At 46.6% G+C, this 26,560-nt stretch overlaps 2 protein-coding genes across 4 annotated transcripts in view; one reads left to right on the top strand and one right to left on the bottom strand.

Moving 5' to 3' along the window:
* Positions 1-6,606, bottom strand: part of LOC128398360 (GTPase IMAP family member 8-like) — a 214,977-nt gene extending 208,371 nt beyond the window's left edge. The window contains exons 1-3 of the mRNA XM_053359366.1: positions 6,274-6,606; positions 4,876-4,918; positions 3,679-4,404 (exon numbers count right to left, since the gene is read on the bottom strand). Of these exons, the coding sequence (XP_053215341.1) occupies positions 3,679-4,404; positions 4,876-4,918; positions 6,274-6,492 (988 nt within the window). The 5' untranslated portion in view covers positions 6,493-6,606. The remainder of the gene's footprint in view (positions 1-3,678; positions 4,405-4,875; positions 4,919-6,273) is intronic.
* Positions 1-14,066, top strand: part of LOC128424301 (GTPase IMAP family member 4-like) — a 110,852-nt gene extending 96,786 nt beyond the window's left edge. Inside the window, exons 1-3 of one of the 3 annotated variants that reach the window (XM_053410325.1) lie at positions 6,639-6,656; positions 11,632-11,693; positions 12,594-14,066. In XM_053410325.1, the coding sequence (XP_053266300.1) occupies positions 11,675-11,693; positions 12,594-13,312 (738 nt within the window). In that variant the 5' untranslated portion in view covers positions 6,639-6,656; positions 11,632-11,674 and the 3' untranslated portion in view covers positions 13,313-14,066. Of the gene's footprint in view, positions 1-6,638; positions 6,657-8,259; positions 8,322-11,631; positions 11,694-12,593 lie in introns of those variants that run through there. The other 2 variants (XM_053410324.1, XM_053410326.1) reach the window with 2 other exon arrangements.
* The last annotated feature ends 12,494 nt before the right edge of the window (positions 14,067-26,560 follow it).

The raw sequence follows: 26,560 nt of genomic DNA, 5'->3' as shown, positions 1-26,560 counted from the left end.
GAGCTGCTTGTTCAGCTCTTACCCTCTGGAGCAACTGAAAACAACCCTGTTCCACCCTCCTTTTCCAAGCTGGAATTTGTCTACCCTTCAAGTCATCAGCAACTGGAAAAGACAGGGGCCCCATTCTCATTCTTTTCACCCTACCTCCACCACCCGATGTTTCGATTTCTTCTGCTGCTGCCCTTTGGGGATTTCTCGAGCATTCATTTCATCCTCCACTGGTTCCCCTGCTGCTGTCTGCTTTGAAGTCTCCCCAGGATTCCTTCCATCTGACCTCAGTGACATCTCCATCGGACGCGGCTTGAGATACGGCTGGTCCCCGTTCTCCTGAACCACCTTCTCAATCAGAGACAGCAGCTCTTCCGCCTGGCTGGCCCTTTCCTCTCCCGTCCCTCTGTTGTTGAAAGCGCAGCAACGGCCCTTGCATTTTCTCAGCAAATCCTGAAGAGGTCGGTTTCCAGATAGCTCTATGTACTCCTCTAGGCTTTCTGTCTCTAGGTCTTCTTTGCGGGTGAACAAGACAATCATGTACTTTGTGGCCTCTGGGCCAAAGACCTCCTCCACCCTCTTGGCGGCCACAGCATCTTCCTCGGTGAAACGACCGGCCTGCGTCACAAATACCAGGGCGTGGGGACCTGGCTCACAGAGAGAGAGGCACTTCTGGACTTCAGGAATATCATGCTCTGTTTGAGGATGAGCATCAAAAATGGCTGGAGTGTCAATGACGACTACTTTTTTCCCCTTCCACTTCTCTGCTCGGACCTCTCCCCTGCATGTCTGGGTCACTGGCTTCGGGGAGAGTTTGGACTCAAAGGTCTTCTTCTCCCCCAGAAGGGTGTTTCCTGTGGCACTTCTTCCTCCTCCCGTCTTCCCAACAAGAACGACCCGCAGTTCAGAATCCTTGTGGGATCGACTCTGGTTCCCAGGCTCTGTTGGGAAGGAATAAGGAATGTTAACACTATTAAGAGTGTCACTGAAATTTTGTCCACGCAGTATTTTAAAATGCATCACAGGGAGGAATTTCTCCTACTGCACAAGTCCATATTATGCTCCATCCTGTCTTTTGGATGAAAAGTGTGAGAATGTATTGCAAGACTTCCGGGTTGGCGCCATCATCTAATGGCGGATTCCCTCCGAGCTCCGGAGGGAATCTGCTCAACAGGGGTCGGGTTCTGCCGCGACAGCGACGCGGGGACCCTTAGAAACCACAGGCGCTGAAGCCTGTGGACCTGGTGACTCGGCGGGCACCATTTGCGCCCCCCCCGACCCGCAAAGGAGCCTTTTTAAAGGCTCTGGAACGGGGGACAGAGGGCGGCGTGGTGCTGAGAGTTCGACTGCTTCCCCTGCTGAGTGAAGCCGCATGCCATGGACGGAGAGCGCTAACTTCTTCCTTTGAACATTTGGATCAAAAGTAACAACCCGTGAGTAACACGGTAATTGGACTTAAAAGGGAAATTTATTTCTGGGAATTCGGCACGATCGGGCAAGGTGTTTAAAAGGAAGTCTGCCTACCCGCCTTGTAAACATCGTAAAGCAAGGATTTTATTACTAAGGTTGTGAGAATACCTTTCTTTTTGTGGAAAAAAGCAATTAACTTTATATTGGGCCAATTTAAGTGACTGTGCTGGAGGATAAGAGCTAACATTGAGAACGGAATTCACCCCTCCCCCAAAACCCGGGAGCAATCGGGGAGAGAGCCTGCGGAAGAGGTTTATAGATTTTGACAGCTGTCAAATTAGCTGTCAAAGTTGGGGGGGGAAAGGAGAACTGTGTCTCTGCTGTCTTTGCTGGTTACATTTGATACAATTTGGTAACAAATTGTTAAAAATAAAGAAGAAAAGGTTAACTTGTCTTTTGGGTGGCAATTGGAAGACATTAAGTAACTAGAATCCCTCTAGAGGGGGTTCAGGACATTACAAAAATGGCTGTAAGTGGAAAAATACTGGCTGAATTGGAAAAGACCTTCCTTCTCTTGGGAAAACTACAGGAGCAGACAAATGTTTTGACTGTGAATGTAATAACAATGAAGGGAACAGTAAATAAAGTTGCTGAGCCTGGAAAGGATATGATTCAAGCTCATGCAGATGAACAGGGAAGTGTTGTTGCTGATCCAAAAATCCTTACAGCCAAACAGGAGAAGGAATTTGAGTCATTTGAGGAGGCGTTTAAAGAGGAACATGAGAAAGAAGGAGGCGCTGTGATGCTGCAGACGACTAAAGAGAGCCAGAGGCCTGTTAAGTTGGACATGGAAAATAAGAACATGACGATGAAAGTCTGGTTGGAAGTGAAGAATGGAAATTGGAGAGATCTCCTCTTATGGGGATCTGAAGACATATGGAATACAAATATGGCCAATGTAGAATTTGGAGCCTTTGGGACATTTGGACTTATGAGAAGTAAGAAACAAGATTTTGGCTCCATTGTTAAATATGGAGGTCTGGCTGGAAGAAATATGGACCTTATTGGAACAGAGCCTCTTCGAGATTCGGAATTTAAAATAAAGGACTATCAAGAAAACCGGCAGAGAGAAATTGAGAGAGGGTTAAGTGCCTCGGATGTGAGATCGCCAGGCTGATTTCGGATGGACTGATGGACTTTGGTTGGGGATCGAAACCGGGAAAGGGGGTGGTAGGGCTTCGGGAATCCAAAGGGTGTAAAAATATATTCTGTTTTAATTAAGTTGGTTTTGCCACTAACATAAAAATGGGGATTTTGGGGAGGGATTTGGGGCCGACCTTAGCAAAAGATTGTTAAGAATAAGTGTTGGTGTATAAAGACTGAGATTTTTAAGTTAAAATAGGTTAATTAAATTGATGGGGGAATTTAGGAAAAGTATTTTAAGAATAAGTTTTGAAATATAAAGATTGAGGTTAGAAGTTAAAATTGATTAAGTAAATTGAATTAGAGGAAACAAGGTAAAGCGGGGGGACAAAAATTGCTGAGCTAAAAATTGGAATTGGAATACAAGAAGGGCAGGTGTGGGGAAGTCAAGGAAATTGGGCACGGAATGTAATTAAGGTCAACTTTTTCAACTGTTGTTTTTTCTTTTTCTTTTCTTTCTTCTTTCTTTTTTTTCTTTTCTGTTTTTCTTTTATATTTTTTTGAAAATTTTAATAAACATAATTTTTTTAAAAAAAGAGAATGTCTTGCAAGAGGGGTTTGTTAATTTCATACACCACAGAGGGGGAGGGAGGGAACGCAGTATTTGTAGGGCAGGGCTGGGAGAGTCTCCTGCCTGAAACTCCGAAGAGCTGCTGCCAATCAGTGTAGACAGTACTGAGCTCAGTACAAGGCAGGTTCCTCTGTTCTATGTAACAGGATGCTGTGCTTGAGAGGCCTTTGGCAGGATTCAGCTCCAGGGTTATCCTAAATTCTTAATACAGTAGACATTGCCTTTCTCCCTCCACCATGAACCAAATCCCTCCCCTCCAAATTCACCAAATTCATGCGGTGGATTGCACAAAGCAAGCTAACTCTTGCACCCATCTCCATAATTTGCAAAATGTTTGCAAGTTACAGAGCCACCCCCTTATGGGTGCAGAATTCTTCTGCCTTTGGGCTCTTCCTTGTACAAAGAAGAAGAGCAGGTATTTGGTGGGTCTCTTTAAGGAAGGGCTACCTTGGGAAACTCAACCCAGGGAGGTCTCTAACTGCTTCAGAATCATAATTTGACTCTACCTTCAGGGAATACACATGGTCCTCCCTTGTCTGTGTCCATTGCTTCTTCCTCTGGTTTCATTTTGTCTGCGCTTCTTGTAGGTCCTCTTGGAAACTGCTGAAGGAAAGGCTTGTTCTGGTTGTCCATCATCATCTGCTTAATTTCCACCAGCAGCTCCTTCACTTGCAGCTCCTGCTCATCTCTTGTTGCTCTGTTGTTGAAAGCACAGCAACGGCCCTGGCATTTCCTCACCAAATCCTGAAGAGGTCGGTTTCCAGATAGCTCTATGTACTCCTCTAGGCTTTCTGTCTCTAGGTTTTCTTTGCGGGTGAACAAGACAATCATGTACTTTGTGGCCTCTGGGCCAAAGACCTTCTCCACCCTCTCGGCGGCCACAGTATCTTCCTCGGTGAAACGGCCGGCCTGCGTCACAAACACCAGAGCATGGGGACCTGGCTCACAGAGAGAGAGACACTTCTGGATCTCTGCATTATTCTGCTGCTCTGGAAGGCAGGTGTCAAAAATGGCTGGAGTGTCAACGACAACAACTTGCTTTCCTTCCCATTTCTCTGCCCGGACTTCTCTCTTGCAAGTCTGGGTCACTGCCTTCAGTGAAGATTTGGACTCAAACTTCTTTTCGCCCAAAATGGTGTTTCCTGTGGCACTTCTCCCTCCTCCCGTCTTCCCAACAAGAACAATCCGTAGATCTTCATTGAGGTTTCTGCTCTCCTGTGCTTCGGTGGTCTCTGGAAAGGAATTAGGAAGATCTCTAGGAATCCAGGACTGAACTGTTTTAAAGGGATGGCAGTTTCATGGCACGTTGCAGTAGCCCAACTGAGAGATTACCTTGTAGAAACACCACCCAGGTTCTTATTCTCAAGAAAGACCCTAAACTGGCATGTCAGCCAGGAGTGAAAACAATATTGACCTGGCCACACTCATACCTTGGAAACCCAAGTCAACAACTATTCCTGCTGTACCACTAAGTCTTGTTCCTTAAGGGAGAGTGGGCTGCTCATTTCCAGATTTGTGGGCCTGCCTCTTGCCTGGGAATTCGCCCCCAAATTGCCACCATGCAGGGTCCATACACTGCAACAATTCCCCTAAGCACCTGGGGTCACCTCACCCTTCCAACTGTGGCCCACAAATGGTCCAACCTTCCCCATTCCCATCATGTGGTTCTTTCAGAGGAGGGTCAGGAGAAGGGAGGGACTTACCTCTAACTTCCGCTCTCCATTCATCCATTGTCCAGGCAGATTGCTGAGCCGGAAGAGAACCAGAAAAAGAAGTTCATTAGCTCCTGCTTTGCCCAAACTCCTCTCCACCACCAGAGGAAGCTTATGATGGAAACACAACCCTGAAAGAACCTCAAAGCACCATATTCTGCCCCTGCAGATTTGGGATTCAATTACGGTACTAGGGAGGCAGTTGATGACGTTTTTTACATGCATTGGTCCTAAATTAGGTTTGCTAATTTTTCCTATTGATAATTTCATTGTTCTATCTTTTTGGAAACAGCTTTGAAGGTGTGTGGTTTTTATCACCAACAGGTGTATAAGCATTAATAAATAAACATGCCTAACAATTTGTCCTTCACAATCTCTTGCCAGAATCTTCCCACCCTCTAGAGGCGGACACGGAGCAATGGTTCCAAACTACAAGAAAGAAGATTCCACCTAAACATTAGGAAGAACTTCCTGACAGTAAGAGCTGTTCGACAGTGGAATTTGCTGCCAAGGAGTGTGGTGGAGTCTCCTTCTTTGGAGGTCTTTAAGCAGAGGCTTGACAACCATATGTCAGGAGTGCTCTGATGGTGTTTCCTGCTTGGCAGGGGGTTGGACTCGATGGCCCTTGTGGTCTCTTCCAACTCTATGATTCTATGATTCTATGATTCTACATCTGCAGGCATACTTGCTTCGCCCTCAACACCCCTCAAACAGTTAAGAAAAGCACCCGGATATTCCCTCCCTCCACCCAGAGCTGCATCTCCCCCCCCCCTTACCTGCTTCTGCCTTGGGGGTCCCTGGCAGCCTGGCCTGATATCCTCCCTTCTGCAGCTCCCAGGCAGGTGGGCTGGTTTGGGGAGGGCCCTGAACAGCTGCAGCCACTCAGGATGATGGTCTGTAGGCTCCTTGGGGCCTAGTCCTGATGAAAATACCCTCCAGAGATGCCCGCCTCTTGAAGGCAGCTGCTTTTCAGTGGGGAGGGGGCTGATGCCAACCACCTCCAGCGCCTCTCCCCCCCCTTCACCCAGCGGACTCTCTCCCACTTGCTTCCTTCTGCTGCTGCTGAATGCCGCCATTTCAGCCCCCCCCCCCCGAACCTCCCCTCTCAGAAGCCCTGGAGATGCTACTGTCTGTCAGTGTGGACAATACTAATCTAAATGGACCAGTCAGTCTGGTTCAGTACAAAACAGCTTCCTTTTTTCTCCATGTGAATTGGGGCAGGGGGCACAGCTCAGCAGCTGAGCCTCTGGTTTGCATACAGGTGGTCTCGGGTTCCACCGCTGGCATCTCCAGGGGGGCAGGTAGCCATTGCTGAGCCAGAAGGACCAAGGTGGCGTCTCCTTGCAAAGGGAGCTTCGGATGTTCCTAAGACAAGAAAGCCAACGGTACCTTCTTTGTGATGCCTCTGGAGCTTGAAGAAGACTCTCGTGTTCGATGGTCCCTCTGCTCTGCAGTTTCTTCTCTCCCTCTCTGTCGATGGCCGACTCTGTTCTGAGCTGAATAAAATGGAGATGGCAGGCATGAGCTCCACACACACACCCCAAAAGCATTCATGGCTAGCAGCCAGATCATGTTCTGAGAAGCCAAAACAGCTTCCCGGAATTGCATATCTGTTTCTATTGGCTACAGGAGAGGACAAAACTTCCCTATAGGTGGAAAATTTCAGAGGAGCTGCATTTGGTCTCCTGCAGTTCTTGGAGAAGCAGCCAAGAGGAGCAGCAGGAGAAGACCCACACAGAGAAAGACCCACCCACACATCAGACGGACCACAGGTTGGTATTTGGGAGCAGGGAGCAGCAGCCACAAGGTCTGACTTTAAGTCTTCTGTATCTCAACCTGCCTCAGAGATGCTCAAGGTCTGCTTTGTTTGACCTGTTGCTAGAGGCTGAGTTAGAGCTCTCGGAAGCAAAACTTTGGCTTGCGTGTATAATCATGAATCTTTTCCCTTTGATTAAGTGGGCAGTTAAAGGAGCCTGACAATCTGCAGGAACATCCTTCTAGGGGTTTTAAAGTTTATTTTTAAAAGAACATGTCCTTTCCCCCTCCGCCCCCCCCCGCCGGAATTGCCTGAAATTTGCAGACATGGAGACTGACAAATCCCAAAATTAGAGCTGTCGTGTTTCCTTTGCCATTGGGAGGGGGGGTACAAAAAGACAAAGAAAAGATCAGTAGGGGGGAGGAATGGAAATGACTTCTTCTGCCCCACCAGGGATTTTTCGGCACACAGCTTCTCCCTGCAAGAATGAAATCCCTCAATTGAACTGGATAGAGAAAGGAGAGGCAGAGGAAAGAGAAAGGGTCCCTCTGAAAAATCAGTCCTTCGTTGGCATCTCTTCCCAAATCACTGAATTCAGGGATCAAGACCTCGGCTCGCCGGTCAAAGTGAAATCTCCCCCTTCCCTCCTCTGCTCTCTCCAGCCCACCCGCACTCAGACTCAGAGCAAGGGAATCTTTCGCCATGAGGGAGAATCAGCTCAGCTGCCCTGCATGCAGAAGGTCCGAGGTTTGATCCCGGCCTCTCCAGGTGGGGCTGGGGGAGAGACTTGGGCCTGGGAAGTGCCTGCCAGTCAGTGCAGGCGACATTGCGCGAGACGGAGCGATGGCCCCACTCTGCGCAAGGCGACGTCTGGGGTTCCCAAATGCAGAAAGAGAAGCGCACCTTCTTCTCCGCGTTATCAAAGAGCAGCTGCGCTTGATGGGCGTTGTTCTCGTTCTCTCTCTCTCTCTCTCTCTAGTGTGGACCAGGGACTCGGTTCAGAGAGGAATAAATCCAGCCCCCCTCTCACCCTGCAGTGCCACCAAATATTTCTGGCTAGCAGCCCAGAGCCCTTTCTCAGACGTCAGGGAGGTTTCTCTGACTTGTTTCTCATTCACCAAAAGAGAATTGCCAAGCGGAGACGACTCTGCTCGCCCCATTGAGTCTTCTGTGGGGCTTGCAGAAGCACCCGAGAGGCAGAGGAACCCCACACTTCCCTCAGACCCACAGCTTGGTGCTGTGGAGGCGTGAGCAGCAGCTGCAAGTGTTGAAGGTCCGAGTCTGCAGGTTTGGGAAGCAGATCAGTCTGTTTTGGAGATGCTCCGTGTCTTTCCTGTTCGCCTTTTAATTTGGGACTCTTGTTAGATATGTGGAAAACGCAGCTTTGTTTCCGCCCCCCTCCTCCCACCCCCGACAATTGTGACTCTCGAAATGGCTGTAACATTCTTTCCCCCTTCCGTCCTATGAAACTTTTAGGCAAAGGAGCCTCTCCTCACAGAGTTAAGCCTGCCAACCTGCAGGCAGAGCCGGCCAGGCAGTGGCCCCCAAACTGGGAGGTACCACCCCGTGCCTGGGGGTTGGGGGGCAGTGGGATTGCCTAAGGGGGCGGCAGGGGGGACGCTGGAGGTCAAATGGCTTTGAAAAGCTGGTATCACTGAATCAAGTTCACCAGCATGGTTGAGTGAATTAAACGAAATAGTTTTGAATGATTGTGCAATGGTTGCTGTCGTGCAAAATGTTACTGGGTTACTACCTAGCTTAGTGGGCTGTGCACAATGTTATTCTGAATAATACTTTTTTATACAGTAGTTTAGGGGGTCCTGGAGATGGGACTATAGAACCAAGAGGGAGGTGGCCCAGAAAATTAAGTTTTCGCACAGAGAACCTTTCAAATGGAATTTGTAAAGAACTGTGGAGCGGTTTTCTTTTCTGCCAGAAATGGCTGTAATCTGCAAACATGTGGGTGAAGTCTGCCAATTCCCACAATCAATTTCTTCAATGGTTGAACTCAATGGCTTCAAAAGTCTGTTCTGGGGGGCGGGGCAAACTAGCCTTTGTTTCAGCCAGGTCAAAGACCCAGTCTGGCAACGCCCCCCAGGCATTTGGGTACACAGACTGGGAGCTTCAATGGCCCCCCCGGAGGATTCACCAGGGCTAAAAAAGAGAGAGAGGCGAAATCCCCTCACCCAATAGCTGTCTGCTCTACGCTTAAAATGCTGTACAGTGGTACCTCCAGTTACATACGCTTCAGGTTACATACGCTTCAGGTTACATACTCTGCTAACCCAGAAATATTACCTTGGGTTAAGAACTTTGCTTCAGGATGAGAACAGAAATCGCGCAGTGGCAGCGGGAGGCCCCATTAGCTAAAGTGGTGTTTCAGGTTAAGAACAGTTTCAGGTTAGGAACAGACCTCCAGAATGAATTAAGTTCTTAACCCGAGGTACCACTGTAATTCTAACTAGAGCAAGAGCTCCAAATCTTTGTACTTTAATAGTGCAGTTTCGGGAGTAATAGTGAGGATTTTTACTTTGGTGGGGAAAGCCCCATTAAGTTCCATGGAGTTTACTCCAGGAAAGTGTGCATAGGGTTTGTTTGTGGGGGAACAAAAAATCCTTGACACCCGCACCCCTCAATCTTGGGAAATACCCCCATACTCTGACACCAGCATTAATTTTGCAGTAGCATTTTTAGGGTTTCTTATCAAGCAGGAGGCACACTGAGAGATGCCCCTCAGATTCTTTTCTTATAATATTATCAGACGGAGCAAGGCAACCATGTGGGTGGCAGGTTTATGGTGACTGATGCAGGCCTTTGCCCAGAGGCACAATGAAGGAGCGCAAGGAGGTCCCAAAGGGGGAGATGTGTCCGAAACAGGGATGCTGAGAAGGAGCATGAAAAATGAGCCCTTGAGCCCAAAACTGACTTTTGGAGAATCTCATCCTCTTCTTCTTTCTCCATAAACAAAAGATGTTTCTATCCCACTTAGTGTAAACAGAGGAAGAGATCTGCATTCCTTCTCTATTACTGATCTGTTTGCCACTTTCCACATGGACAAAACATTAATTGTATCTTGCGATGGCTCCATGTCTCTCCTCCTCCTCCTCCTTGGAATTTTCGATCCAGGCCTCCCCTGCATTCTTGTGCTGCTCATGTGGAAATCTTGGCCACCTTCTTTGGTTCTGCAGATTAGTATACTAGAATTTCTCTGAACTGTCCAGCCTGGGCTGTGGCTTGCGTCCATACGGGTCACTTTAATCTCCTGAACTTTCTCAGTTACCTCAAGATAAGAAGCCCTCAGCTTGTTTCAGTCTCTTCCTTGTTATATGGTCCAAGAGAAGCAGCATTTTGGAGGTGGGACACAGACAATAACTAAGAAATGTAGACTTGCCCCTGTCCCCTGGGCATGGGGTGGTAGGGAGATGAATAGCATTCCCAAGGACAGAATGAGGAAGAATATCTTTCTTTGCACCAGGTCCTATGCAAATTGCAAGATGCAAGCTTTAAACTCACACAGGCCTCTTTTGTACGTTAGCTGTTCAGACAAAAAACAAGGGAAAGTGAGCAATCCACAATAATACTTAGGCCTGTATGTATCTGTACTCTCTTCCGCTTCCACCTGATGGAGAAAACTATGTTTACCACTAAATCCTTGGCATAGTTGCAGCTCTGGAAGTTATGATGTAGAGGATGCTCAGAGAGCTCAGCCCCGTCCCCGTGCATGAATTCAGTGAGCTCATGGGGTGGAGGAATGGGATATTGTCTTCCAGCCCCAGTCCTAAGGCCGCTCACCAATGCCCTCTGGCAGACCCTCTCTGTTACGTAAGCAGAGTCACGCTATATTTTCCGCACTATTAAGACCACGGCGGGGAAGGGAGTTTCCTCAGACTGCCAAGGCTCTTTGAGCAATAACTCCTGCCCTTGTTTCCCTGAAACACGCAAGGCTTCTTCCCTTGAGAATGGTCTTTTCTGCCCTTCTCAGTTCAGCCAAGGAATTGGAAGCTGATAGGCATTTTCCCATTTCCCTCAGTGGGGAAGAAGACATCCAGAGCTTTGGACAGTGAACCAAGGCCAGGTCCATCTTGGGATCTGAGGCAAAGAAAGTCCCAGTCCCAGGGGTGGCCATTCGGATTGGGGGAGGGGTGGGAGGCAGGGAGCCCAAGAGTTGGTGGGGCCAGAACCACTGATGGGCGGAGTCAACTCTCTCTGTTGTGGTCCCCATCCTCCTCCCTACTGACATCTACCAAGGCAACTCTGAGGCTGAGGAGGAGGAAGATGTTCACAGCTGCACCCTAGAGCAGAAGGAAGGAAGGAAGGAAGGAAGGAAGGAAGGAAGGAAAAAAGGAAAAAAGGAAGGAAGGAAGGAAGGAGCGAGTGGGGGCTGGGTGGGGCAGTGTCCCTCTTGCCCCAATTGACTAGCCTCCATTCTGGGGCAGCCATCAGTGAGGGCCATTCCTGTTTTGCGGGACCTGCCATTTCTCCCCAAGACATCCTTTTTTTCAGCACATACTGGAGGGAAATGGTGGCCCCATGGCTCCCCAGAGGAATGTATCCTATGGAGAAACGTATCAAATACTAAGGCAGCAAACTCCCTTCAGATGCCACCTGTGAGTCTGAGGGGGCCATCATGGCTGCTCCACAAGTCCATGACTCTCATCCTCTGGAGCCTCACCAAAGGTTGAGCTAAAGTGTCTTTTGGAAGAAGCAGAGACGCTTTTCATTTGCTACATAGGTGTGACATTTTAGTCAGAATCTGGGAGTCGTGGGTCTTATTCTGAACATGAGCCAGTGGGGGGGGCATGGAACACAAAAAGAGTGAAACACACTCATGATGGCCAAATATTTGGGACAGTGGACACTTAGGAAGATCCTCTAAATTGGAAAAAGAATTCTGTGAGGCAGATTTTTCTTTTTTGGGGGGGACACACATTTCTGCCTAATACAGAAAGCTCCCCATTGGCTGATTCTGTTTCCTTTTGCTTCCGATCTAGAAATCCTAAATATTGGCTTGTGAATTTTTCTGCTTGTCTGAATATGGCTGGGAGAAGCACAGGTAAGACTGAGCTGATTTGATCTCATTCTCGCAGATTCCTGGACGGTGTTGGATGGAATCAGTGTAACCATGGGAGAGAGATTAGCTTGATTCATGGTTTGTTTCCAGACCATATTCAAGGTGCTCACGTTGGTGTTTAAAGACCGAAATGATTCGTGTCTCCAATACTTGAAAGACCCCCCCCTTTCCCTGCAGACCCTCTTGGGTGCTATGATTGGGGGAAGGGGTCCTCTTGGTTGTTCTACCACCTACAAAAGGTCAGCCCAGGACCTTCTCTGTGGTGGCCCCATAGATGTGGAACTTCCTTCCCAGAGAGGAGCACCTGGAGCCTTCATTGTGCAGCTTCTGGCAAAAGCTGAAGGTGCACCTCTTTTGAAGCTTGAGGTGTCTAACTTTGGCACCCGTCTTATTTCTAGAATTTTAGCCTGTTTTTAACTTTGTGTTTTAATTGTTGTAACTCACCCTGGGACCCTGGGGTGAAAGGTAGCCAATTATTACATGAGCTAAAAGATGCAGTTCAACCAAAATATATATATGAAAAAGCATAGAACAGGAAAAAATGCACACAAATTTGCGTATATCTGTAGAGAAATGAATTATATTAGGGGAAATTGCTTGCAGAAATGTTTATAGTGGGCATAAATGCACACAGAAACGTGTATTGGGTTAAATGCACTTAAAATGTGTACAGATTGTCATGCCTAAAAGTAGAGAACTGAACTTAAGTCTGGAGAAATGAGAACCTGAGGGAAGGAGAACTTGACCGATTTGTTTCTCCCTCCCCACAGCTCCTGGGAGATGGAGATGGGCAGGGGAGAGGTGGTGCCCATGTTCTCCTCAGGTTCCTCTCTGGTGACAATGCAGAAGAGTTGCTCACCATCTCTTGCCTCTTTCTTGCAGAACTGAGGATCGCCCTGGTGGGCAAAACTGGAGCTGGGAAAAGCGCAACAAGAAACACCATCCTGGGGGACAAAAAGTTTTCATCCTTCATGTCCCCTTCCTCAGTGACAGCAAAGTGTCAGAAAGAGGACACGGTCATTGGTGGTAGGAGAATTGTGGTGGTTGATACGCCTGGCTTTTTCGACACAAATGTTCCAGAAGATGTGACCTCAAAGGAAATCAAGACCTGCGTGAAGCACATCTACCCAGGAGCCCATGCCATCATACAAGTCATGCAACTGACTCGTTTCAGCAAGGAGGAGAAAGCCGTTGCTCGGTTGATCCAGAAGATCTTCAGCTGCAAAGCCAAGGACTACATGATCATCTTGTTCACCCGCAAGGATGAGCTGGAAGATAGGCCTTTCAAACAGTTCTTGGTGGAGGGAGACCAGGATCTGCAGAACCAGATCGCTCAGTGTGGCGGGAGATGCCTGGCTTTCAACAACAAGGCGAAAGGGCAGGAAAGAGAGGAGCAGGTGGCCGAATTGCTTGGGATGATCGACCACCTGGTCCAAAAGAACAAGGCAGCCCCCTGCTACACGGAAGACATGCTAGAGGAGGACAAAGAAGAGATTGAGAAGATGAAGAGGAAAATACGAAAGGAAGTGGAAAGGGAAATTAATGAAGAGAAGAGAAGAAAGAAAGAAGAGGAGTCTGGCTCAATATGCAACATACTGTAATGCATCTAGTGAGAATGATCCACTTAAATACCAGAACATTTTCACTCTCGGTAGGGATGTGCTAAAATGCCTAAGTCTGTCCTGATTTCCACTTGTACTTTCAGCCACTGCAGTTGGTTTATTTTGCACAAATCAGTATTCCGTTTTGTCATCTACTAATGTGGAAATGCATATAGTTTCATGTATTTTTTTCATAGCACGCAATAGACACTCAGTTGATCAACGTGTATTTACAATTCAACTACCTTCCTTGCATGGTGCCTTTCAAAATTAAGGGCTTTAAGTTCCACTGAATTCAACAAGTCGTTCCCACTAATTCAGGTTAGGATTTCAGCCATTCTCCCTACCTTAATTTCTCAGTTCAGTTTAAGTTTGTCATTCTATCTCATTTCCCTCACTCGGACACAAGGGAGGGACAGTTTAGCGGAAGGTGAAGAAAACTCTAGTGCTGGGGAAGGAAAGAAAATTTAAATTTAATATTACTTTTCTATTAAGTTTGGAGATGCTGAAAAACAGGCAGCCAAATCCAGGTGATTCTTCCCCCCTTCAGCAAAGATGCTCAGACTTTAACTTGAGAAGACAGGTAAAAATTCCACAGAATTAACAAAAGCCATCACTTCTAAATTTCTTTCAGGTGGATGGAAATTGACATGTGCTATGAAGTAATTCCTGAATGTATTTAAATATGCAACACACCTGTGTATTGAACAATGTTTTCTTGTTTATGCTTGTAATGCTTACTGTGGAAATATAATAAAAAATTCAATGCAAAAGCGAAAAAGGAGACAACTTATTTCCATGTCAAAAGAGCAGAAATGAGCAGTGCATTTCATTGCTTTTCAAAATTCACCTTAAGAAGCCGATTAAGACTGAAATCCTAATGCCACTTACTTGGGAGTAAGCCTCATTGAATTGAGTGGGATTTCCTGCTGTGTATCTGGGATTAGACTACTGTCTTGGTGCAGACAGGCTGCTTTTGGGAACAAACACCACTTCAGAAACATGAAAATCAAAACATCCTATTGTTTTTGTCTTTCTGGTGCCCTGATCCAGCCATTAATCTCTTGCAAGTACAATTTTGCCAGTGCTAGAATACTTTGAATTCTGCACCACATTTGCTGAATGGGTGTTTTTCATATTAAATGCTCACTTTGCTTATGATTTTTTTCTATATTAAAAGAAAAATTAAGGGCAGTGTTCCTCTGAGCATAAGTAGAGTGCTCTTCCTCCTTTAAGAAGAATCTGAGGACAGGGCGAGATGGGAAAGCCTTGTATGTTCTGCCACACAATTATCCCTATTTCACACACAATACAGACTGAGAAGCTAAATATAGATAAGCTTGGTTTGTTGAGGTCTCATTTAGATAAGCTCGGCTGCTGGAAGAAGTGTGTTTCTGAATCCCCAATGACTTTACATCCTTTGGGGCCTGCCCTCCGAATGATATTGTGGAAGCCCCCACATTCCCAGGATCATTTTCATAAATAAGGACTCTTTTGATTTGTTTACACCCCTGGTATAAAGGTATTTCTCCATCTCCCTGTGGAACGTATGGCTCTGTAGACCCCTTTTTCAAAGATGGGCGCTTTCAGCAGCAGCTCTTTCCTCCAGCTTATTGGCAAGGCAGGGCAAGGGACAGTTTGCCAACAAGATTAATCAAGGATGAATTCAATCAGTTCACACCTTCCTCATTCAGTTTTTGAAAATGTGCAAACCAACACCTGCTAACCTTCAGTATATACACTTGTGTGAATTGTGAATGCAGTTTTCCAGCCCCAAAAATGCAGTATGTTTACAGAGCTTGTAAAAAACCACATTCAGCTGAATTTTCAGAGTTTCATTTCCCTGATTCTGGGATCCCTTTCTCCTCCTCCTCCTCCTCCACCCAGTTCCTTTAAGCTGCAAAGGTGAAGGGCTTGGCTGATCCTTTCCTAACTGTGGGGTTTCTTTAAAAGCTTCCTGGTAATTCCTCAATAAGAGATTCAATAACAACAGCAGTGCACTTGCCAGAAAGGCAGCTTGACCCACCGAGGTATTAGCCACGCTCAGGGGGTGAGGGTCGGGCTCAGCAGAGGAGCTGATGGGAACCAAGGAAAGGGTTGATGCTCCACAGGCTCCCTCCGGATTCCTCCCTTCCCACAGTTGCTAGAGGCAAGGATATAAACATTAAATCAAATGTTGGGAAGGAAAGGAAGCCTGGCCAAAGCCTCCTGTTTCCACTTAAGGCAGCAGGGTTGAAATGGAGGGCAGATCTGGGATGCGAGAGGCAAACAGAGAGATGCCTTGGACAACCTTTCTTAATGCTACACACACTAATTATTTCACACGCAACTCTATAATGAATAGGACACTGTGTGAGGCAACAAAGGCATGCTTGTAAATGTGTGTAGTAGTAGTAGTAGTAATAAATACCATAATAAATAAAAATATTTTTTTACTTATCCCCCGCCCATCTGGCTGGCCCTTCCCAACCACTCTGGGCAGCTCCCAGCAGAATATTAAAAGCACAATAAAACATCAAACATTAAAAACTTCCCTAAACAGGGCTGCCTTCAGATGTCTTCTAAAAGTCGGATAGTTGTTTATTTCCTTGACACCTGACGGGAGGATGTTCTACAGGGCAGATGCCACTACCAAGAAGGCCCTCTGCCTTCTCTTGGTGCAGGCTAATGCAAACTATGGGAGAGACAGAGCTTGAATTTCTTGCTCTGATCATAATTATATTTTTAAGAAAAACCTATGCTTGAATATGCAAGTGCTTTATACAACTTTCTGGATGTATCATTGATTGTTTTCTACCTGTTTTTGAACATGTTTTGGTTAGTAAAGCTTTGAAGAACATTTATGAGTCTGGACTATTTTTATTCCGAAAGGAGTCAGTTTTCATATATCCAATTGCTTCAGGCTGTGCAATATTAATATCATGAGCCCTGAGGAAGCCCACATTGAGGGCCCCACGTGGCCAAAAAACACTCCCCAAGCCTCACCCATGGAAGACAACCATCCAAGTAGGACCAGGAGCACTGCAATGCAGTGCTGCCCTCCCCCAAGTCAGAGAGCCTCTCCAGGAGGAGACTGTGGTTGATGGTATCAAAGGTCACCAAGAGGTCAGTTGAATGGGCTTCTCTCGCATCAACTCAAAGCCCTCAGTCATCTGGTCAAGCCAGGCAACCACTCTGCACACCTCTGTAGCAACTGCACATTTGGAATCTGTGGAAGAAAGAGCTGCACAATTGTGTTTATAACTACCCCAAGAAATGGGACCATTCCCATACATAAAAACATAATGACATGCCTGTAGGAATCAAGCCTAGTCAGAGGAATTGGCCACTCTCCAGGCACCCGGCTTGAGTTCCTTGTTGACCTCCCCGTCTGCGACTCCCGGCAAGATCAGGCGAGATCTCAATCGGCGATCCTCCTCTAACGTGAGGAGAACACACCACTCCTCCCCTGCCATCCCCAGGGAGGGGAAAGAGACAGACAGAAATGTATTTACATGCCTTTATTTCTGTCTTTCCAGCAGTACAGAGAAACGTGTCTGCACTCTCTTAACACCAACAGCAGAGAGGGGGAAAAAAACTCCTCCCCTGTACTTCCAGTACAGGTCAGATGACACTCTGAGCTAACATCCGGTGCTCAGTACAATGAATAGACTGTTCCTTTGTTCCCACGGTACAGTCCCAAGCATCAACATCCTGTTTGGCTTTCCAGCCATCTGGAGCTCGCTGCTGCATTGCTCCTTTTTCGTAACATCCTCCCCCAAAAGAATCAATGCGTGTTGCGGCGAGCAAAGCGTGATCCAGAGAAGAAAACAAACAGTTGTTATACACATAACACTCCCCTGTTGTTACAGTTCCACCCTTGGAATTCCTCGCCACTGGTTTCCCCAGTGTACCTCTCTGGTTGTCTGGCTTCCAAGGAATGAGTGCATCTGCATTACCTTGGCTAGCAACTCTCTGTTGTGTCTTTGTCTCTGACTTAGACACAGCTCCAACCTATCCTCGGTTGTGTACAACAGCAACACATGCAACAGCTAGGTTAGCAAACTCTTTTGAGTACCTTTTGGGTGGTACACCCTTTGTAACTCTCTCAGACCTTCGTATGAGATGCTGATTCTTCTCTGCTCACTGGTTCAGTCTCAGGACTCTTTGGAGAACCAGTTCCTTATGGTAAACAGTGGTTCATCCTTCACCTGTGAAGGTCTATCCATTGTGTGAGATTTCCTCTCAATGACAGTGTCAACTGAGCTCTTCGAGCTATCACTGTCGCTCTCAGTACCACTGTAATCTGTAAAATCATCATCATCATCTGAATTGTCCTCAGTGGGAAATGTGTGTACTATCACTCTCTCCTGTTCAGGAGCACTCTCTAGAAATTTTGTGAGAATCACCTGACCAGATTCAGACAAAATTACTCTGTAGAGACCCTTTTCATATCCCACAAAAATGCCTCTGGCATTCTTTACTCCACCTGGAGCTTCTGTCCTCACATGAGACCCAAAAACCTTGAAATGGGCAACAGAAGGTTTTCTATGGAACAGTTTCTCAAAAGGAGAACTTCCCAACTCTTTTGAAACCTTTCTCAACCACGTATAACAATACGACATTAGCGACTCCGCCCAGTACTCATGTGGCAGATGTGAACTAAGCAATTGCGCATCCACCCCCTTTTGCAATTCTTTGTTCACCCGTGCACAGACACCCCTGTTCCACGCTTCCGCTGAAACGGCAACCTTGTGTCTTATCCCTTTCTTCTGCAGGAACTCCTGAAAATCCTGTAAAAGAAAAATTTGCTTCTCATCTGTGAAAAGACAATCAATGTTAGCATCATGCATATTTTTTTATTTTTTTTTATAATATTTTTTATTACGTTTCTTTCCAACTTTTATACATTGCAAGCAAATAAGGAATTTACAAGAAACCATTTTTTTTTTTTAACAAAAATCCCAATTTGGACTTCCCCACCCCTTCCGATTCTGCGTTCTTTATATTAACAATGTCAGCAATTTGTTACCTTATGTCATACCTTATTGTAACTTTTACATGTTATGTATCTAAATTCAATATATTGTGTCACAGTTTTTATACCTTTAAAATAAACGTAACATGTTCAGTTCATATTATCTCCTTTTCTCTTTTATCACTTAGTTTACTATTTACTTAATCATAATTGCTAAAGCGTATCATTTCGAAATCATGCACAATCTTAAGATTCATACAGTTTATAATACTTTTGCAAGTAGTCTTTAAACTTTTTCCAGTCCGCCTCAGTTGTTTCTACATCCAAATCTCGGATTCTGCCGGTCAGTTCAGCTATCTCCATGTAGTCCATCAACTGCGTCTGCCATTCCTCCAGCGTGGGTAAATCTTGTGTCTTCCAGTTCTTTGCGATAAGTATTCTTGCTGCTGTACTAGCATACATAAACAAAGTTCTGTCCTTCTTTGACACTTTCTGGTCTACCATGCCCAACAGGAAGGCCTCTGGTTTCTTGGGAAAGGTATACCTAAATATCTTTTTCAACTCATTATAAATCATTTCCCAGAAAGCCTTAACCCTTGGGCATGTCCACCAGAGGTGAAAGAAAGTCCCCTCTGCTTCCTTACACTTCCAACATTTATTGTCAGACAGGTGGTGTGTCTTAGCTAACTTGACTGGGGTCATGTACCACCGGTATATCATTTTCATAATGTTTTCCTTCAAGGCCGTACTTGCCGTGAATTTCATTCCGGTGTTCCATAACCTTTCCCAGTCTTCAAACATAATGTTGTGTCCAACATCCTGTGCCCATTTAATCATAGCAGATTTAACTGTCTCATCCTGTAAGTTCCACATAAGCAGCAAGTTATACATTCTAGATAACAGCTTTGTCTTTGGTTCTAACAATTCTGTCTCTAGTTTCGACTTTTCCACCTGGAAACCAACTTTTTTATCCATTTTGAAAACCTCTTGAATTTGAGCATAATGTAACCAATCTCGCACCTTATTTTTTAGTTTGTCCTGGCTCTGCAACTTCCAATTGTCTCCAATTTTTTCAGTCAGTTCCCAATATTTCGGCCAATAGGCCTCCATATTGGGTCTTTTTCGGGCCTTGGCCTCCACTGGTGATAGCCACCTCGGAGTTTTACTCTCTAGTAAGTCTTTATATTTCATCCAGACTGCAAAAATTGCTTTTCTGACAATGTGACTTTTAAACAATTTATGTACTTTAACCTTGTCGTACCATAGGTATGCGTGCCATCCAAAAGCATTATTAAAACCTTCCAGATCTAGGACATCAGTGTTTTCCAACAAGAACCAATCTTTCAGCCAGCAGAAGGCTGCAGCTTCATAATACAACCTCAGGTCCGGCAGGGCAAACCCCCCTCTTTCTTTTGAATCTGTTAATATTTTAAACTTTATTCGGGGCTTTTTGCCCTGCCAGATAAATCTAGATATATCCTTCTGCCATTTTCCAAAGCAGTCCACTCTGTCCACGATCTGTAAGGTTTGAAACAAAAATAACATTTTCGGCAACACATTCATTTTTATCGCTGCGATTCTTCCCAACAAGGAAAGTTTCAATCTTGACCAAATTTCTAAATCCTTTTTAACTTCCAACCAACATTTCTCATAATTATCCTTAAATAAATTCAAATTCTTGGAGGACAAATAAATCCCAAGGTATTTCACTTTTTTAACCACATTCAGTTCTGTTTCTCTCTGAAACCCCTCTGTTTCTGTGTTTGTTAAATTTTTGGTCAGAACCTTAGTTTTTTGTTTATTCAACCTAAATCCCGCCACCCGACCAAATTCCGATATAAGTTCGAGAACTCTTTTTGTACTGGATTCTGGCTCCTGCAGTGTCAAAACTAGGTCATCTGCAAAAGCTTTCAGTTTATATTGTTTCACTCCGACCTCTATCCCTTGTACCAACCGGTCCTCTCTGATCATATTCAATAGCACCTCCAGAGCATCATGCATATTTTTAACCTTGTCACAAAACTCCTGAAACCTTTCTAAGGCTTCTTGTGGTTTCTCTAACACATAAATCCAGACAAAATTAGAGAAATGATCCACACACACAAGATAAAATCTTGCATTGCCTCTAGATGGTGCTAGAGGACCAATCACATCAGCATACACCCGCTGAAATGCTCTGTCGACCCTGGTCATCTTCTTGGTGTCCGTTTTGGTCACACCTGCGAGAGAAATTAAGTTAGACTCAGATGAATTACATTCCATGTAATCACTTTGTTCATAAGTCAACAAATACAGTCTATCTTTCTCTCTGGCAGAAAGATACAACTCTCCATCTTTGAAGATCTTGCAGCTCTCAGCATCATAGGACAGTTTCAGTCCTTTCTTTGCAATCTGCGAAACACTCAGCAGATTGAACTTCAATTCAGGAACCAAGTAAACATTGTTTATAGTCAAGTTCAGACTCTCAAGATACACAGTCCCTATCCCGGTTGCTTCCAGCTTCTGACTGTTGGCCTGTTTCACAGCGAAGCTTTGCTTCTTAAACGTTGAAAATAGTCCTCTGTGTGGGGACATATGAACGGTGCACCCCGTGTCGATTACAAAGGTGTTCTCAACATCTGGCGTGGTTCCTTTCGACATCAAAGCCTTTGCAGGTTTCACCGTAGACTTGGTATGACTTTTGCCTGATGCCTCAGGCTTTGCTGAGCGGCCCTTAGCTCCTTTTGGCTGGCGTGGCTTCTTACAGTTCCGCTGAAGATGCCCAGCCTGTCCACAATTGTAACATCGGACAACGTTCAAAGCTACAGCATTCTCTCCAGTAGCAACATCAGTGGGGGAATTAGAACTCCGTTCCTCCCTCCCCCTGTCCTTTACTTCCAGTGCAGCAAGCCGGTCGTGTTCACTTAGAACGATGGCACACACTCTCTCCGTGGTTAAATCTTGGGCCGGTAGAGAACCAAGCTGACTGGCAATGGTTTTGTAAGTCCGATTTAGGCTGTTTATCATCATGAAGCAAAACACTTCCTCCTGCAGACGGAAATTGCGTTCCACCATCTGTTGGCGCAGATATTTCATCTCCGTCAGGTGCGCTTGAACATCTCCATCAGGCGCAAGCCTCAGATTGGTCAGCTTCTCAAAATACAGCAACGCTGAAGAACCAGCATCCCTCTGATGTGTTCTACGCAGCGTCTCCCAAATCTCTCGCGCATACTCTAAATTCTGAATATGCACCAATTGGCAATCTGAGACACACAGAATTATAGCTGTCCTGGCCTTTACATTCTGTGATTCCCAACCTCGCGTTGGAACTGCAGGGATGGGGTTCTCAATCACCTCAAAGACCCTCTGATTCTGCAGCAGGGCCTTCATCTTTACAGACCAAGATGAATAATTGTCATTAGTTAGGGGAGGTGGATAAGGTAAACCTCCCCCCTTCTTGGCATCCATTTTGAATCCAAGTCTGAGCTCTCACTCTCGAGCCTGTAAAATCCAAGAGTCTTTTCTGGGTTGTTTACTGCCTACTCTGGCAGGCAAACTGCAAGCTGTCTCAAAGTCCTTGCAAAGATAGCCAAAACAAACTTTGACTTCCCAGGCTCTCACTGAGCCAGCCCCATTTGTCAGTAACTTTCCACTTTACTGACGGTCGTTGCCTAGCAACTGTGCATACCTTTCTTCGAACAGGAAATCTTATCAACCACAAGAATTCCTGGTATGCAAGCCTTTGCTTTCAGAGCTGTTTTCCCAAACGCAGCTCTCGTGAACCAGAGAATGAATCAATCTGCGTTCACACTTTTAGCCCGAAATTCAGCATATCTTTTGGGCTTCGTTGCTTGCACATTCCTCCTCTCGATGTCCAGCCATCTGTTCAGCTTCTGGCTGCACGCAGACGTTATCTTATTTCCTTTGGTGCAGAGGATGACAAATGATCCATCAACCTTTCATGTTGATTCCCATGGATCAGTAACCATCCTCTGCTACCAGATGTAGGAATCAAGCCTAGTCAGAGGAATTGGCCACTCTCCAGGCACCCGGCTTGAGTTCCTTGTTGACCTCCCCGTCTGCGACTCCCGGCAAGATCAGGCGAGATCTCAATCGGCGATCCTCCTCTAACGTGAGGAGAACACACCACTCCTCCCCTGCCATCCCCAGGGAGGGGAAAGAGACAGACAGAAATGTATTTACATGCCTTTATTTCTGTCTTTCCAGCAGTACAGAGAAACGTGTCTGCACTCTCTTAACACCAACAGCAGAGAGGGGGAAAAAAACTCCTCCCCTGTACTTCCAGTACAGGTCAGATGACACTCTGAGCTAACATCCGGTGCTCAGTACAATGAATAGACTGTTCCTTTGTTCCCACGGTACAGTCCCAAGCATCAACATCCTGTTTGGCTTTCCAGCCATCTGGAGCTCGCTGCTGCATTGCTCCTTTTTCATAACAATGCCTACTTATAGCATTCAGGGTTCTGAAGCGCCTGGAAGCCCTGGGATCTCACTCAGCTCGGAGACTGGGGTGGCATGCAGCAATATGGGATGCTGCATTTTTGTAATATTTTGTTTAAGTTGTCTGTCGTTGATTTTAATATATTAAGTGGTATAGGAAATTAGATAATCAAATCCACTCCCAGCTTTGCAGGAGAGCAGCTGCAGTCTCCAGCCAGTAAGCCATTGTACAAAGGTGAAAGAGGGGTCAGTCGGTGGAATGGGGAGAGCCAGCGTGGTGTAGTGGTTAAGTGCAGTGGACTTGTAATCTGGGGAACCGGGTTCGATTCCCCGCTCTTCCACATGCAGCTGCTGGGTGACCTTGCGCGAGTCACACTTCTCTGAAATCTCTCAGCCTTACTCATCTCACAGAGTGTTTGTTGTGGGGGAGGAAGTAGTGATAAAGCGGGATATCAAATCCAAACTCCTCCTCCTCCTCTTCTTCATCACACCAAAATATATAAACTTATTTAATGATAATTACTATGAAAAATGGGAAGAAATTTAGGGAAGTTTTTAATGACTGGTGTTTTAATGTATTTTTAATCTTTTGTTGGAAACCGCCCAGAGATGGTTAGCCGCTTATTTATTGGCAGTTTATTTCCTGGGCTGAAATCCTAAAAAAGCTCAATAACTTTGGTCAGCCCTCACGCATGTCCACTTCATCAAATCTGGCCCTCTTTGAAAAAAGTTTGGGCACTCCTGGGGAGTGAAAGGTGTCCAAACTCTTCTTGTTCTTCTTCGTTGTCGTCGTCGTAGGAAGGGGATGAGACAAGTGCTCTCCTCCCACCATAGCACCTTCTCTCCATCCAAAGACACATTGCAGTCAGTTTTAAAACAATAACAAAACCAAGGAAGGTGCAAAGGAGGATGGGAGGTGGCCTGAGCCCTGACACAGAGGCATGGAGGGCTGCATTTAGTCCCTGAGCCTGATAGTCTTTCTCAATGCTCTAGCCTAGCACCATTCACAAAGTACCATTCATGGCAGGCGCACACCCTTTTCTGGCTCACCTCGGACAACAAAATGTCTCAGGCCGGCCCAAATTAGAATGAACCTCTGTGCCACATGCATTTGCAGTTTCCTGCACAGTAGGGGTGCGTGCAAAACAATTTATGTGCAAATTTTAAAAAGGAAATGTGCAAAGCATCTTTGCTGTCTCGGTTTTTGTCTTCCAAGTGCACCAGATCCGACCTCCAGTTGACCCCTTGCTGCCTTATGTGGAAGCAGGAGGCTTGGACCAGACTTCATTTCCTGCCAGACATTTGATTTAATGCTGCTTATATCCTTGTATCTAACAGCTGTGAATGGGGGTGGAATCAGGAAGGAGGCTGTGGCACACAGGGAGGGGGTTAACCCTTTCCTTGCCTCCCATTAGCTCCTCTGCTGGGCCTGACCATTGCCCTCCAAAGCACAGCCAATTCCTGGAAGCTGATATTTGTATCCATGAGTCAAGCTGCCTTTCTGGGAGACTGAAGTGCACTGTCATTTGTTATGGATCCTCTCACTGAGGAAAAAGCAATAGAATCAAAGAGTTGGAAGGGACCCCGGGGGCCATCTAGTCCAACCCACTACAATGCAGGAATCGTCTTGCCCAACCTGGGTCTTGAACCCACAACCCTGAGATGAAGTCCCTCATCCTCTACCCACTTCCTGGAGTCTCTTCCCTCTCAGAGACGGGGATGCACGAAAGAATATTTCAGGTAATAGTCTTTGAATCACGCTGCCCAAAACACTGAATGTTCCCCATGCACGGTGAATAGGCTGGGCGTGATTTCTGGAAAGGTTTGCACCTCTAGAGGTGGAAAGCAGGTAGCGGACTTGCAGCATGGTTTTGCATGAGTGATGGAGGGGGGGGCTGAGAGAGGATCTCCCACCCCCTTCCTTGCCCAGCTGCAACACAACAGCCCTGCAGTGCTGCCCGTGGGTCTTATTCTCTGGGGGTTGCTGCTTTCAGCTCAGATGCAGAGGGACCTGGGATGCACCAAAGCAATTACTTTAAAAAATAAAGAGACCAACTAAGTTAGTTATTGGTCATACCAATAACTAACTTAGTTGGTCTCCAACGTGCTTCAGGAGTGGGGGGTCTAGGCTTAATGGGGACTCGACCTCCGTTCCTGAGATTTCCTCCCAGTCCTCTACTTGCCCTTGTCCAAGATGGCGGTGGTGCCTCCTCCGCCCGCTTCTTGCGTCACATTCTATCCTCAGTGCCTCTCCTAAGATGGCGTCCTTGATACCTGCCCTATCACTGGCTTTTCCAGCATGACGGAGCCCTCCCTTCCGCCCTGTTCCAAAATGGCGCCTTTGGTGTTTTGACGCGCACCGCCGTATCCCCCACCGCCTCGAGGACCGGAAATAACGCAACGGAAGGGCGGGGCGTGCAAAAGTCCTTCCTGCCAATCACTTCCTGCACTGAGAGGGAAGCGACTGGGGTCTCTGTCTTTCTCTCTCTCGACGGCGCCTTCTGGAACCTGGTTAGTCTCTTCTGCCGGAGGGCAAAGTGGGGAGAATTCAGGGTCCCGGGTGGCAGGGGGCGGGGGCGTGGGGGACCCACCCCTCGGGTGGGGATGCGTCCTGGGGTCCCCCCTCGGTCCCCACCCTGCCCTCTGCTCCTTCCTGTGGCTCCTCGGAGCTGTCAGCGGGCTGCAGCAGCTGCAATCGCAGGAAAGGCTTTGGCTGGGGGCTAAATAATAATAATATTAATAATAATAATAATTAATAATTTATTATTTATACCCCGCCCATCTGGCTGAGTTTCCCCAGCCACTCTGGGCGGCTCCCAATCGAGTGTTAAAAACAATACAGCATTAAATATCAAAAACTTCCCTGTGGGTTAAACCCCAGAGCCTAGGACTTGCCCATCGGAAGGTCGGCAGTTCGAATCCCCGCGACAGGGTGAGCTCCCATTGCTCGGTCCCTGCTCCTGCCAACCTAGCAGTTCAAAAGCACGTCCAAGTGCAAGTAGATAAATAGGTACCGCTCCGGCGGGAAGGTAAATGGTGTTTCCGTGCGCTGCTCTGGTTCGCCAGAAGCGGCTTAGTCATGCTGGCCACATGACCCAGAAGCTGTACCCCGGCTCCCTCGGCCAATAAAGCGAGATGAGCGCCACAACCCCAGAGTCAGCTACGACTGGACCTAATGGTCAGGGGTCATAGAATCATAGAGTTGGAAGAGACCACAAGGGCCATCGAGTCCAACCCCCTGCTAAGCAGGAAACACCATCAGAGCACTCCTGACATATGGTTGTCAAGCCTTTGCTTAAAGACCTCCAAAGAGGGAGACTCCACCACACTCCTTGGCAGCAAATTCCACTGTCAAACAGCTCTTACTGTCAGGAAGTTCTTCCTAATGTTTAGGTGGAATCTTCTTTCCTGCAGTTTGGATCCATTGCTCCGTGTCCGCTTCTCTTGAGCAGCAGAAAACAACCTTTCTCCCTCCTCTATGTGACATCCTTTTACATATTTGAACATGGCTATCATATCACCCCTTAATCTCCTCTTCTCCAGGCTAAACATGCCCAGCTCCCTTAGCCGTTCCTCATAAGGCATCGTTTCCAGGCCTTTGACCATTTTGGTTGCCCTCCTCTGGACACGTTCCAGTTTGTCAGTGTCCTTCTTGAACTGTGGCGCCCAGAACTGGACACAGTACTCTAGGTGAGGTCTGACCAGAGCAGAATACAGTGGCACTATTACTTCCCTTGATCTAGATGCTATACTCCTATTGATGCAGCCCAGAATTGCATTGGCTTTTTTAGCTGCCACGTCACACTGTTGGCTCATGTCAAGTTTGTGGTCAACCAAGACTCCTAGATCCT

The sequence above is a fragment of the Podarcis raffonei genome, chromosome 12 (assembly GCF_027172205.1).
Source record: "Podarcis raffonei isolate rPodRaf1 chromosome 12, rPodRaf1.pri, whole genome shotgun sequence".
In the NCBI taxonomy this organism is placed as follows: Eukaryota; Metazoa; Chordata; class Lepidosauria; order Squamata; family Lacertidae; genus Podarcis; species Podarcis raffonei.
Note: the sequence above shows the minus strand (reverse complement) of the source record. Positions and strands in the feature narration are given on the sequence as shown.